At 41.8% G+C, this 12,989-nt stretch overlaps 2 protein-coding genes across 2 annotated transcripts in view; both read left to right on the forward strand.

Moving 5' to 3' along the window:
- The window catches only part of LOC307019916 (catenin delta-2-like), a 195,494-nt gene that overhangs the window by 49,265 nt on the left and 133,240 nt on the right, over positions 1-12,989 (forward strand). The gene's annotated exons all lie outside the window — the stretch shown is intronic.
- LOC307018370 (uncharacterized protein) lies at positions 1,999-8,019 on the forward strand (the record flags this gene model as incomplete). The annotated part of the gene is made up of 5 exons (XM_079648601.1): positions 1,999-3,223; positions 3,353-3,532; positions 3,638-3,846; positions 3,940-5,689; positions 5,795-8,019. Exons 1-5 carry the CDS (start codon positions 2,959-2,961, stop codon positions 8,017-8,019), a joined length of 4,629 nt encoding a protein of 1,542 aa, XP_079504727.1. The 5' UTR covers positions 1,999-2,958.

The raw sequence follows: 12,989 nt of genomic DNA on the forward strand, positions 1-12,989 counted from the left end.
CATGTGTTCTTCCTCTGTCTGCTCCAGACGGGAAGAGCACATTACATTACTACTTCAAACTCCATTTCCATTATGTTTGCAACATAACCTCACATTGTTTTTTTTTACAAGCAGACTAATTGTGCAACATGAGTCAAATGTCAGAAAGAAAAGAGATAGAGTTGCATTCACTGCCTCATCAGAGAAGAAAACATGACAATGCATGGATGCAAAACTGCAGCCAGGAGAGAAGACGACAACGAAGAAAATAAAAAAACGTTAATCAAAATCTGTCAGAGGGGCTTTCTTATGATTATCAGATTTGATGGTGTTTTTTGCAGCCTGATTTCTAATGTGAATTGTAGTGCTCTGTAAAGCTGTTCATTTGAATTGGCAGCACAACAGGAAACAGCTTCTCTAGGGTCTGACCTACAACTTGTAAGAATCCAAACAGAACGTAGTTTATACTGAGATAATCTGAAAGTATACCTTACTATTCCCGTCTCTAAGCTAGTCCTTTCACCAACAAACACATCAATATATAAATACCGTCGTCATTTTTTTAATCAAACACATTTTATTTGCACATTTTGTGGCTGTGGATGCTCTATTTTTAACACAAATCACACATACTCCATTTATGATTGATGGTATGATATGAGATGATAACAACAAGTATTAATAGCTTTCTGAAATCAATCAACCTTGTGGTAATTGTACTCACTCTTGGATGATTCATTAGGTTATTTTATTGGTGCTTTCCTACATTAGCCCTGCGATACAAATCTGCCTTTCCTCCCCGTCTAGCCGCTATACGCTCTTCATTAGTTTATTAAGGATTATGATTTGCTTAGCATCGGCTACCTCATTAAATTACCAAGTATAGTTCCCTTCAAAGTTCACAACATAGTTAGAATTTCATAAGAAGTGGTTTCAAAGTGGATCAAATATTTATTTTGGTTTGACTTCTTATGAAAGAGTGTATACAGGGAAATAATATTTAAAGAGCAACTTCCAGGTTAAAGGCACCTGTGAATAAATGTGTAGGAAATTGATGAATAAACTAGATTTTCCAAAAAATATACAGAAATATACACTACAGTGACATCTGGCGTCGTTTTTGTAAGAAATGTTCACTTCCGGGGAGAGCGGCCGGTGTAACGTATTAATAAACATGGATCTCAATGCTAGTTTCGACACAGAAGACACAGAAGAAGTTGAACATGAATATTCGAATGCATATGACGGACCACAACCTTATAATTATGAGCCTGCTAGGCGTCCAAGGAGACCAGGAGCAGCCAAGGATTAGAAGAAATAACGGCCATCGGAGAGAAATTGAGCTGTGGTGTGAGGAGAACCAGTGGAGAACTGGGCAGCTATCTTGGTGAGTGACCTGCGTTAGCTACAGAATGTTAGCTAATGTCACATCACAACATTGTGAAGTTAGCTATCATATATCAGGCTATAACTAAAGTAGCATTGATAATATAGTAACGTTACTGGCAGGACTGTTGATACTGATCCATAACAGAAACTAATGCGCAAGTATCAGCCGTATCTCGCGTTACCTAATGCAACTCCACACTACGGTGCTGTGTACCGGAGGGGAGACGCGAGATACGGCTGATACTTGACGATCTGGCGGAGAAAGGTTGTGGAGCCTCCGTTGATATGCCGTTGTAAATGGCTTGATGGAAAGCAGGTGTGTAGTCGGGGAGGGTGCACAGCTGATTGCAGCAGGTGAGTGGAGGTTGAGCCAGGAGTGACAGCCACCACGCACACACAAACAACACAGACAGGGGGAAACAAACAAACACAAAGGAGACGGCTGGAGCAGTAAAGCCACCACAGCGTTACCCAATGCAACTCCACACTACGTCTTACGGTGCCGTGTACCGGAGGGGAGAGAGAGAGAGCAGCGAAGGGGGGGGGAGAGAAGTAATATGGTTTCCTGATAAAGCTGTGGAGAGTATGTGCTGATAGTTAGGGAAAGTTAGGTATTTTTTTGGCCATATCGTGAAATAATTTATTACCAATAGCTTTTTTTACCATATGTCCCTATAGGTGTCTAGTAACATCTCCCAATTTATCCACAGCCAAATCCTCTGGGAATCGCCTTGAGAGCCAATCAAAGTTGGGGTGCCCAGAGGGCCTGGGTAAAAATAGTGAAAACATTTTTTCTACCAAAAGTGACTTTTGAGATGTCTAACTATGGTTTTTTAGGGGTGCTGAATCTATCCCAGCCATTAGTTTTGAGTCAAAATGACTCCTTAACCCTGAAATATTGATATGTCAAATTTAACCTATGGATTTGGGGTGAAAAATGTATTCTACACATTGAATAATCCACTCTGAATTTAAAAGACACTACAGTAATGACATCTGCTAGGTACGTGCTCAGTATAATTACTTCTCTGCACGTGGAGAATATCAAGGTAGAGGTATTTTGCAGCTGCTTTTATTCAAAGCGTGCAGATTGAACCCAGGCCTCCCGTATACCAGTCGAAGACACTAACCACTGCTCCAACACGCCCACAACAAAGTTACTTTCTGACATGGTAAGTAAATAATTTTGCTTTCTAAAGTTTAGTTGGCTATACATTTATTTATAGGCCCATGCATCATTTTTATCTCTTAGTTACAGCCTAAAATGAATGTTGCTAGCTAGCATCCAGCTTAAGTTAGCTAACATTAGGCTAATATCAAATCTAGTACCTTAGCTAAATAAACCATTATAAATAGTCTCTGTGTCATTGATCAACATTAATTGTGTTGTAAATTGTGTCATTTTATAGTGGGCTCACTATATGATTCAAAGTGAGATTATTGTTCATAGTTACACATAATCTATTAATGTGGCTGTGTGGACCCATTCTGCATGATATGTTTGATAAGTCTTGCCTTTGCCTTGCCTTGCCTAGTAAACAAAAAGAAAAAGTAATTGTTCACCGAGCTGTCTTGTCTTTTTAGGACAGTATGGAAGTTGATACCACAAATTGTCATGGTTTGAGGTGCTTCATCTGTGGTGGTCCTGGGACTGAACTGCAAAAACTCTCAAAAGTCACTCACAAAGGTTATCAGCAGCTATTATCTTATTCTGAGATCGTAGATGATGCAATGCTGATCAACAGACTACATGAGGACTGGAATGATGGAGATGACCCCAAGCTGAAGTACCATTTGGATTGTAGAACCGAGTTGTACCATCGTTCGAGAAGTGTATCCATTGCGAAACGTTCAGGTTTTCTTTTTCATTATGTCAATGTTGTTGCCACTTTCTGTCAATCATTCCGTTCAACTCATCATTTCAATCCAATACATTTTGTGGCATGAATAAAAGCTCACGAAATTGTCTTTCATCCATCCAAAGGACAAGATGCTCAAGACCAACGATCAGACAGGATGAAAAGACGCAGCGTACTGTCTGGGCCAAGTACTTCAAGTGCTGGTAGCTCCACATTCCAAACCCCATCAGCACACCTGGTCTACCGTGATGTTTGTATCCTCTGCAATAAGAGCATCAATGTTGAAATGCTTGTAAAATACCCTAGTAAGTTGCCTGTCTTCTACATTCTCATGAATGAGTTTGAAAGGTCTTTCTTTTTTTTCAAATTAAAACTCTCTTTAGTAAATCATATATGTGGCTATAACCCAGACACAGCCCGGAAGTTGTATCGTGCACCTGACAATCGCTTCCAGGACAGACTGAAAAGGAATTTGTTGGAGACAGCTGTGAGACGAGGAGATGCCTGGGGAGTTGAAGTTGCTGGTCGCCTGTCTGGAATAATAGATTTGGTAGCTGAAGAGGCACTGTATCATCTTCGGTGCAGGTCCCAGTTCGAGAACCCAGTTACAAACTCTGGGGTAATATATTTTTTTCAAGACCAGAAGTCCCAGACTCTGTAGACAAGGTTCTGAAGCCAATCATTTCAATTAAAAGTTGTTTTTCCCCCACAGGTCGGACGGCCTACAGATGAGGAGAGGCAGTTGCTGTTTGAGAAACTGTGCAAATGGATGGATGAAGAAGTGGAGCATGGTGTAACAAGTCTCGCTGAGATCCACATGAAGATGGAAGAACTTGACCCCACGGAGGACAAAAGTCTCACATATGGACGGATGTATCTTAAAAAAAAGCTTCAGGAACATTATGAGGAGTCTCTCTGTTTCACATTAGATGAGGGAGGAAGATTCATTGTGTGGCTAAAAGACACTACAGAGGCAATCCTCCGAGACTACCATCAGCAGGTCATCAACCCCTCACAAACCATGGATGATTCTGCACTTAAAGACCTCATAATTTCCACTGCCATTCATCTGATCTGTGGAGACTTGGCAAGAGTTTCACTCGACACAAAGCAGTATCCCTCAGTAGACAGCATGACCAATACACAGAGCCAACTTGCTCTGATTCCTGACAGCCTCAAGCAGTTGCTGAAGGCAATTGTAAAAACTGACGAAAAGGTGGCAATGTGGGGACAGAACCTGCTGAAAGCATACCGCCCTCGATCAGGAGTTATGCCCTCCCAACTTGGACTTACAATTCAGCTTGACCACATGTTTGGATCAAAGTGGTTGATTGACCGTATTCATCACTTAGGATACTCTGAATCATATGTTGAGCTCCATCACTACAAGTATTGTTACTTGAACGTGAAAAATGGATGTGGTAGCATGGACCAGGATACCATAATCACAGATGAAGATGGTATAGATGTTGTGGAGCATGAGGAAGCAGAGGTCGATGCAGTCCTATCTGCAGAACAGCCAGAGGAGCAAGAGGAGAGTGGTTCTGGAATGCATGAAGAGAATCAGCAAACATTTGCCCTCTTTGTTCCTGCCGATAGCACTGTTCATCAATGTGTTGGTGATAATATAGATCTCAACATTGCCTCACTACAAGGAAACACAGCATTCCATGCAATGGGCATGATCAGAGTAACTTCTCCTGCTCCAGCAACAAGACAACATGAGCTTCACACAACCATACCAAGGAGGAACATGGCAGTTGAGGAAAAGGTAGCAACTCTCAAAGCAACAGAGGTGAAAATACTGTCCTTTGTACCAAAAAACAAAGCAGGATTGGCAGACATCCGTTTGGTTCCCATAGCTGATCTCCACCAAGACCCTCCGGTTTTGAAGTCAGGGGACATTGGTTGGATGGCAGGATGGGCTATCAAGAATTACAACGCCACATTTGAACATCCGAACTGGAATGGCTTCATGAAATCCATACATCAAACTGAATGCAGGAAAAAGTCCCTCATTGAGTTTCTTCCAATCATTGAGGGTGACCCAAACGAGTACAGAACCATCTACACTACTCTAATGGAGTGCCTACGCAGCGGTCAGTCTCCTGCTGTCATCACATTTGACATGCCAATATGGCTGAAAGCAACTCAGATAGTTCTCCAGTCTGACTTGCCCATCATCACTAGACTAGGAGGGTTTCATCTCCTGAAAAGCTTCCTGGGCTCTATTGGGGTTATTATGGCAGACTCAGGGCTGCAAGAGCTGATACAGCTAGTTTACCCAGGCAGCAACACTGCAGAACACATTCTCTCAGGCAGGGCTTATGCTAAGGCCATCCGGTTCCACCTTCTTGCATCAGCGGCAATTACCAAGTTTTTGCTGAAAGATGTTGCGTTCAGCGAGCAGGACTATGAAGACATGGAGAACTTCATCAGGACTGCAAAAGAAATGAAAAGAGGTAATTTGACCTTTCCCTAATCTGTGTCTCAAACTATCTCGGAGTATGCCGAATTATATTTTCTCATTATGTAGTAATACAATTAAAACTGTCTATCTCTAACAGGTTCCATGGACACACCAAGGATAGTCACTGTGTTCAAGGAGAGGATGGAGGAGAGGTTGAAGACTTTGTCTAAGGCTGGAAGAACACCTGCACTCTGGGTCTGGTACTATGGCAGAATCGATCTAATCAAGGTATTTATCAGGAGTGAGCGTGTCCCAGACCACACAGGTCACCTCAGCTGCATCATTGGAATGCTGAACACCTTTGCAGCAGCAGGGCACCATCAGTACGCAAAGGGAGCAAGGCTCTATGTACAACTAATGCAGCAGCGACAGGACTGTCCCATGTTCCAGGAAACTCTGTCCAAGTTTACTGTGTATGGCAACCATGTAGTCCGGTTCTCAGACCATGAGTGGTCAGGCACATGGATTGACATCACAATAGAAACCACACTCATGCGTGAGGCCAAATCCTCAGGTGGTTTAAGCAGAGGGCGGTTCCGGAACAAATCTGCTCACAAGTGTTGGGTTCAGACTCTCAACCACTTCTCATTCATTCACCAGGAGCTTGAAGGAGTAATGAACAAACGTAGGGTACCTATCCACACAGACATCACAAAAGCCCAGATGGAGAAAGACAATGACTCTGTTAATGCCATAGTTGGATGGTTGGAGGAAGTCAACCCCTTTGATTCCATACGGGACAGTAAGACCCTGGTATCTTTCTCGACGGGGTTCAGCAGCACTCCTGGGGACTCAGTCAATGCTGATCAGGCAGAGGAGGTTGGCAGAGCCATACAGGCCAAGATGGATGGGAAAACTGTTCTGGATGCAATGGAAACCAAGCACAAGGTCAAGTCATTGGCAAGCCTCAGATCTGCTCCTAAAATCAATGGAGAGAAGCTAATCACTGACTCACTCAAGCTCTTCAACCGCCTCATCATCATTAGTGAGCGTGAAGTCAAGACCAAAGAAGCTTTGCGCTTTGAGTTGACGCCAACACCAATGTCTCTATTTGACAAGAATCAGAAGTTGCGAAAGCCAGACAAGGCTGCCCTAGCAAAGTTCCTGAAGGCTTTTGTGGAGCCTGTTGAAAAACTAACCTGCACAAGCCTGGTGGTTGATGGCGGTTGGCTCCTGCACAGCGTCAAATGGGAGGCTAACCTCACGTGGAAGGACATCACTGAGAGCTACCTCCGGTTTGTGATGTCCATGGGTAGCCAGCACGTCCGGATCACTGTGGTCTTTGATGGATATGGTAGCTCCACCAAGGACCATGACCACCTGAGACGAACCAAGAATGCATGCTGTGACATTCAGATTCGTCCAGACTTAAAAAACATCATTCCGCGGGAAAGGTTTCTTGACAACAAGAACAACAAGGCTCAGCTCATTCTGCTCCTTGCTGAGACCTTCCAAAGAGCTAGGATCAGTGTTCAACTATGCTCTGATGATGCTGACACCTCCATCGTGTCTGCAGCACTAAATGAGGCAATAGAGTCTTCTGTTGAGGTGAGGGCTGAGGACACAGACGTCCTGGTTATGCTGGTCCATCATAGGGCAAACCACCCGGTCTTCCTCACGACAGCTAAAGATACATCTTATGATGTCAGAAAGATTCGAGAGGCACTCCCGGAGAGGTACCGTAAATACCTTATATTCCTACATAGCTTCTCTGGCTGTGATACTGTATCAGCAATTTCTGGGTTTAGCAAACCAACGTTGCTCAGCAAGCTCTGCCAGACTGACAAATCAGAGCGGGCCATGGATGTGTTCTGTGACATCAGAGCCAAGAAAAGTGACATCATCGAAGCTGGCTGCGAACTGTTCAAGAACATATTCCGTAGTAATCCATCTGGAGATTTGGAAGATTTAAGATTTGATATCTTCAGCAAGCGGGCGGCAGCTGGGAGCATCAAGCCTGAGAAACTGCCTCCAACTACAGGAGCTGCAGCACAGCACTCACTGCGGGCATATCTCCAGACCAGAGATTGGCTAATGCTACAAAGTCCATCTTTGGATGTCCTTGAGTATGGATGGAAACAAGGAAAACATGGTTATGAACCAGTCCCTACAACAGATCCCATGGCACCAGATTACCTTCTGAAGTTAGTCTGCTGCAACTGCGCAGGTGACTGTGGCACTCTCATGTGCTGCTGTAAAAAGCAAGGAGTCAAATGTATTTCTGCTTGTGGGAACTGTCATGGTAACTCTTGCCAGAACATCAACCAGCCAGATGATAATAATAGTGAGGGAGATGCAGGGGAGTTTGATGAGGTTTGTTAAAATGTCAACTAATAACGCTAGTTTTGATTTGCAATTGTTCAATAAAACCACTTTTTATGGATTGTTTATGGAGTTGGAGTCATTTTTACTCAAAACCAATGACTGGGACAGATTCAGCACCCCTAAAAACCCCTAGTTAGACATCTCAAAAGTCACTTTTGGTAGAAACATTTTTTTCACTATTTTTACCCACGCCCTATGGGCACCCTAACTTTGATTGGCTCTCAAGGCAATTCCCAGAGGATTTGGCTGTGGATAAATCGGGAGGTGTTACTAGACACCTATAGGAACATATGGTAAAAAAAGCTATTGGTAATAAATTATTTCACGATATGGCTAAAAAAATACCTAACTTTCCCTAACTATGAAGGGAGGTGGATGCACAACGCACCCAGGAACGAATGCTAGCTCCGGTCCTTTTTACTGTGGACTCGATGTCCTGACAGGCTGGTATTTGTGCAACCTGCACAAACACAATACTGCACCATGATTACAAATGGTGAAATACAATGTAAAACTACCGAAAAATACCAGCCCACTAAAACACAACCGCTCAACTCAACGCAACTACTAACTATACCCGCGGTCAGAGAGCGGAGATGTTTCCCCTTTGTGATGTAATATGACGCGTTCGACATATGACCTTAAAAAAAAGGCTTTTTTAAGAGCAGAGCTCAAAATTGCTCCTTTCCCTCTGAATTCCTGCCCTTATGTCTCGTAAAACATATCAAATCCTACATTCACTTTTTTAATTGTAATTTTCAAGCAAGTTTAAGCATAAATGTAGAAAAAAACCTGCAAAATGCTCTTTAAGGATGAGGAGGGAGAGGGATTGTGTGAGGAATTGTGCTCTTGCTTTGTCTTACAGCCTCTCTTGTTATCTTTTGCTTTCCCTGGCATTTAAGAAGCTGAAGGAAGACTCCAGATTAGAAAGTAGGAATCTGATATGTGCCTTCAATATGTCTTATTGTAGCTATGCAGCTGTGTTTGAATATATCAGTTGATTTGTGTGTTCTGAAAAGGTTGTTGGCTGACCTGGATTTTTTTTTTAATAGACACTGTATAGGAAGGCCTACTATGAATGAGGCTTTTTAATGAAACTCGGAAAACGAATGTTGCAGTTTTATAAAGCATTCTTTGAAGGTAACATAATGCTGAGTTACTGTGGGTAATGTTTGTAAGCCAGTTAACCAGACATTCGATTAGATAAGGGTCTTAATCTGAGAACCAAAGTTCCCTCCAGAGGCAGTTTCTCCCCCACACGCTAGTAGTGACATCACTATGCAACACTCGTGATTCTATTGGGTAGTGCTCCATCCACAGCAGAGCCGGCCAGTTAACCAATCAGAGCAGACTGGGCTCTGGTTTCAGACAGAGGGTGAAAGAGGTGCTGCACCTCAGGCAGTATGAGAAAAATAAAGAGCTTTTTGAACATTAAAGCATGGAAACATGTCACAGTAGACACACTAAATACAAATATGAACCTGAAACCTGGAAATTAGCATAATAAGGCCCCTTTATTCCGGAGAATCTACTTGGATCATATGCAACATTAACTTAATACACAATATAATTATTGTGTATTTTCATTATTATTATTATTATTATTATTATTTCAGGGTGAAAGTGACATTTATCTCACTCAACGTGCATGTATTTGAGTGGGATACAAATATATTATTCAATTGTGTTGACACTCAACAATTACGCCCAATCTCGCTGTTTGACATATCTACCAAAAATACCAATTACATTTAGTTCTGTGCATTTATCAGTTTTAAACATTTCTCGTTCTGTCTCTTTCTACAAACCAAATCCCACGCATGAAAGCTATTCCTCGTGATCTTCTTTAATAACTCATTTCATATTCAATTCCATTCACTGAGCCTCCCCTCAAAGTGTTTGGAACCCCCCCTCAGAGGCCTGCCTCCCTCTCTGAAAACCTCTGCATTAGATAAGCACATAGTTTTAATAATTCTTCTCACTCTAGCTCGTGTATTTTTGGTTTTGAAATAGTTTAAAAAGACACACCCTTAAAACACAGAGTACTGCTCTTAGTACAGCCCAATCCTGTACACCACTTATAGTGTAGAAAAACCCAAAGCCTGCCGTGCATAGTTACAGTTGCTAAGCAATGATTAGACGGTCACATTTCCCAGAAGGAGTTTAGATACCATCAATTTAAATATCCATTGGGAATGCATACAGTACATATTTGCTTGCATTCATTGATGGATGAGCACTACATTTATATCATAATGATATGGTTATATGCAACTAGATATCGACTTAACTGTTGTATACGTCTGGTTTTAAAGGCTGCAGTACAGTGAAGTGATGTCTTTTTCTGAAATTAACAGACTGTTCTAGCTGTTTTACTATTTGCCTTTATCCACTTAGTCTTTACTGTATATCCATATATTTTGAAAAACCCAATGGTCAACCCTACAAAATTGTTGCGATATCGATATGGAGGGATTTCGTAAAGAATATCCCGATGTGATTTTCTCCAGTTTGCCAAGCCCTACATACTGTACAGGTGTGTTGTCCTTGTTAGTTATTTTCAGAATGTCACTTTTATGGCTTTTAGCTGTCTTATCTCCATCTGGAAAGCAGTGACAGGGAATAGGAAAGCAGTGCATTGTGGTAAAGCCTGTAAAGGGTCAACGGTTTCTTATATTTTGCACCTTTCTTTCTGCTACTTGCCACAGCAAGGACAAAAAAGAAAAAAAGTTGAATGAGGATTGACAGGCAAGCTGGACTGATTGTGTGTGTGTATGTGTGTGTGTGTGTGTGTGTGTGTGTGTGTGTGTGTGTGTGTGTGTGTGTGTGTGTGTGTGTGTGTGTGTGTGTGTGTGTGTGTGTGTGTGTGTGTGTGTGTGTGTGTGTGTGTGTGTGTGTGTGTGTGTGTGTGTGTGTGTGTGTGTGTGTGTGTGTGTGTGTGTGTGTGTGTGTGTGTGTGTGTGTGTGTGTGTGTGTGTGTGTGTGTGTATAGGCCTCTTTGGGTTGCGGTGTTGAGTCTAACACTTGACTTTGAGTTCAGCTCTGCAGAGAATAGAGGATATAAGGCAGACAGCTGAGCAGACAGTTGACACTGAGACGGAACAGATACCATACTTTATATTAGATCAGCATAAGTCTAGTGTTAGAGGTTGATCATTTTATAACAGTCAAAATGATACCGAATTTGCGACGTAGCCCGAGTAAAGATTTTAGCTTATGTAGTGAGCACTGAGGATTACTTTTTTACTCTTTTCCTCCTTCCACAGATACAGAGCTTTGTTTGGTGTTTCCTCGAGGCAATACATTACATTACATTGCATTTAGCTGACGCTTTTATCCAAAGCGACTTACAATAAGTGCATTCGACCAACAAGATACAAACTTGAAGAAAACAGAATCATATAAGTACAATACACACAGATTTTTGTCCGATTGAAAACTTAAAACTATAACTTTTTCATCCAACAAGGTCTCCAGAAAACAGATGCATTCAACCGTAGCACAAAAAGTTAAATATTTCCAAACCAACAGTTTTTTTCATGTGTTATTTCTTTTTCTTTTTCGAAGTTCTATTTTCAAGTTTTGGCTTTGCTTTTTGGACCAAACCAGGTGGTTTAGCAATCTCCTCCTGACCCACATGTATGAGACTGATAACCTGGAGCCTAACATGTTCTGTAGAATATTCATGCAGTCTCTCAAATTCTTCTCATCTCCTCTTTTATTTCACACTGTCCTAAGTAAAGGCATATCACTCAGACATTTACTAAATGCGCATATTAATAGCCATCTATGATCAAAGAGTATCTTCTGTGGCAGACAGATTTCTTTGACGATTTTGAAAAACGATCAACGCACATAAGTTTCCAGCATGAATGTTGATGTTTCTTTTTTCTTGATTTGTAAAGCCGCATCATTTAGTATTGGGTTAAAGCATGGCTTATTCTGCAAAGACAGAAACACAATATAACAAAGATTTGTATCATTTTAGTCAAACCTCACACTCCAGCACGTGCACTTCGCTCTTCATCTGCCAATCAGCTTGCTACTCCCTCGCTGCGAAGTGGAACCAGGTACACCTCAACAAAGACTCACATTTTTGCTATCATAGCTCCAAAATGGTTGAACGAGCTTCCCACTGATATCAGGCCAGCGGAGAATCTTCATATTTTCCGTGGTAAGCTTTAAGACCCACCTGTTTAGCTTATTTCTTGGCAGACAATCAAGCACTTCAATGATATTGCTTGATTAAAGGTCACTTATTATACTGTATTTCAACAATATATTATAGGTCTCAGATATATAGAAAACATGTCTCTAAAAACTTCAGAGACATGTACCAAACAGATCATGAATTGTAGCATGCCATAAACCCCTCTGTTTTAGCCCTTTTCCAAAAGTGATTCTGTGTCTGTAGCTTTAAATGCAAATGAGCTGCTGCTGGCCACGCCCCTTTGCGGACATGTTTCTCTCTGCCCTCCACCCCAGCAGCTCCATGGTAATTGTGAGCACTGCAGAAGAGAACCATTTCACAATGTCCACCGGCAACAGCTTTTAGTTTTCTTAGTCCTTCAAATCTCCACTCGGGTGTATTTTTGCACAGGCCCTGAAAATTGCAGTAATTAAACCTCTCCTAAAAAAGCACAAGCTAGACGCAACCGTAATGAATAATTACAGGCCAATTTCAAACCTTACTTTTTTAAGCAAATTGATTGAAAAAGTTGTTTGTTGTTTCAACAGTTAAGTCATTTCATGTTTTTAAATGACGGTTTTGATGTGTTTCAGTCGGGCTTTCGACCAAACCACAGCACTGAGACTGCTCTTGTTAAGGTCTTAAATTACATCCATATAAACACGGACAGTGGCAGAATATCAGTGTTAGTATTATTAGATCTCAGCGCTGCGTTTGATACTGTTGACCACAACATATTGCTAGACCGTCTAGAAAACTGGGTGGGAGTTTCAGCTAC

This window comes from Notothenia rossii, assembly GCF_949606895.1.
Source record: "Notothenia rossii genome assembly, chromosome: 9".
Classification (NCBI taxonomy): domain Eukaryota; kingdom Metazoa; phylum Chordata; class Actinopteri; order Perciformes; family Nototheniidae; genus Notothenia; species Notothenia rossii.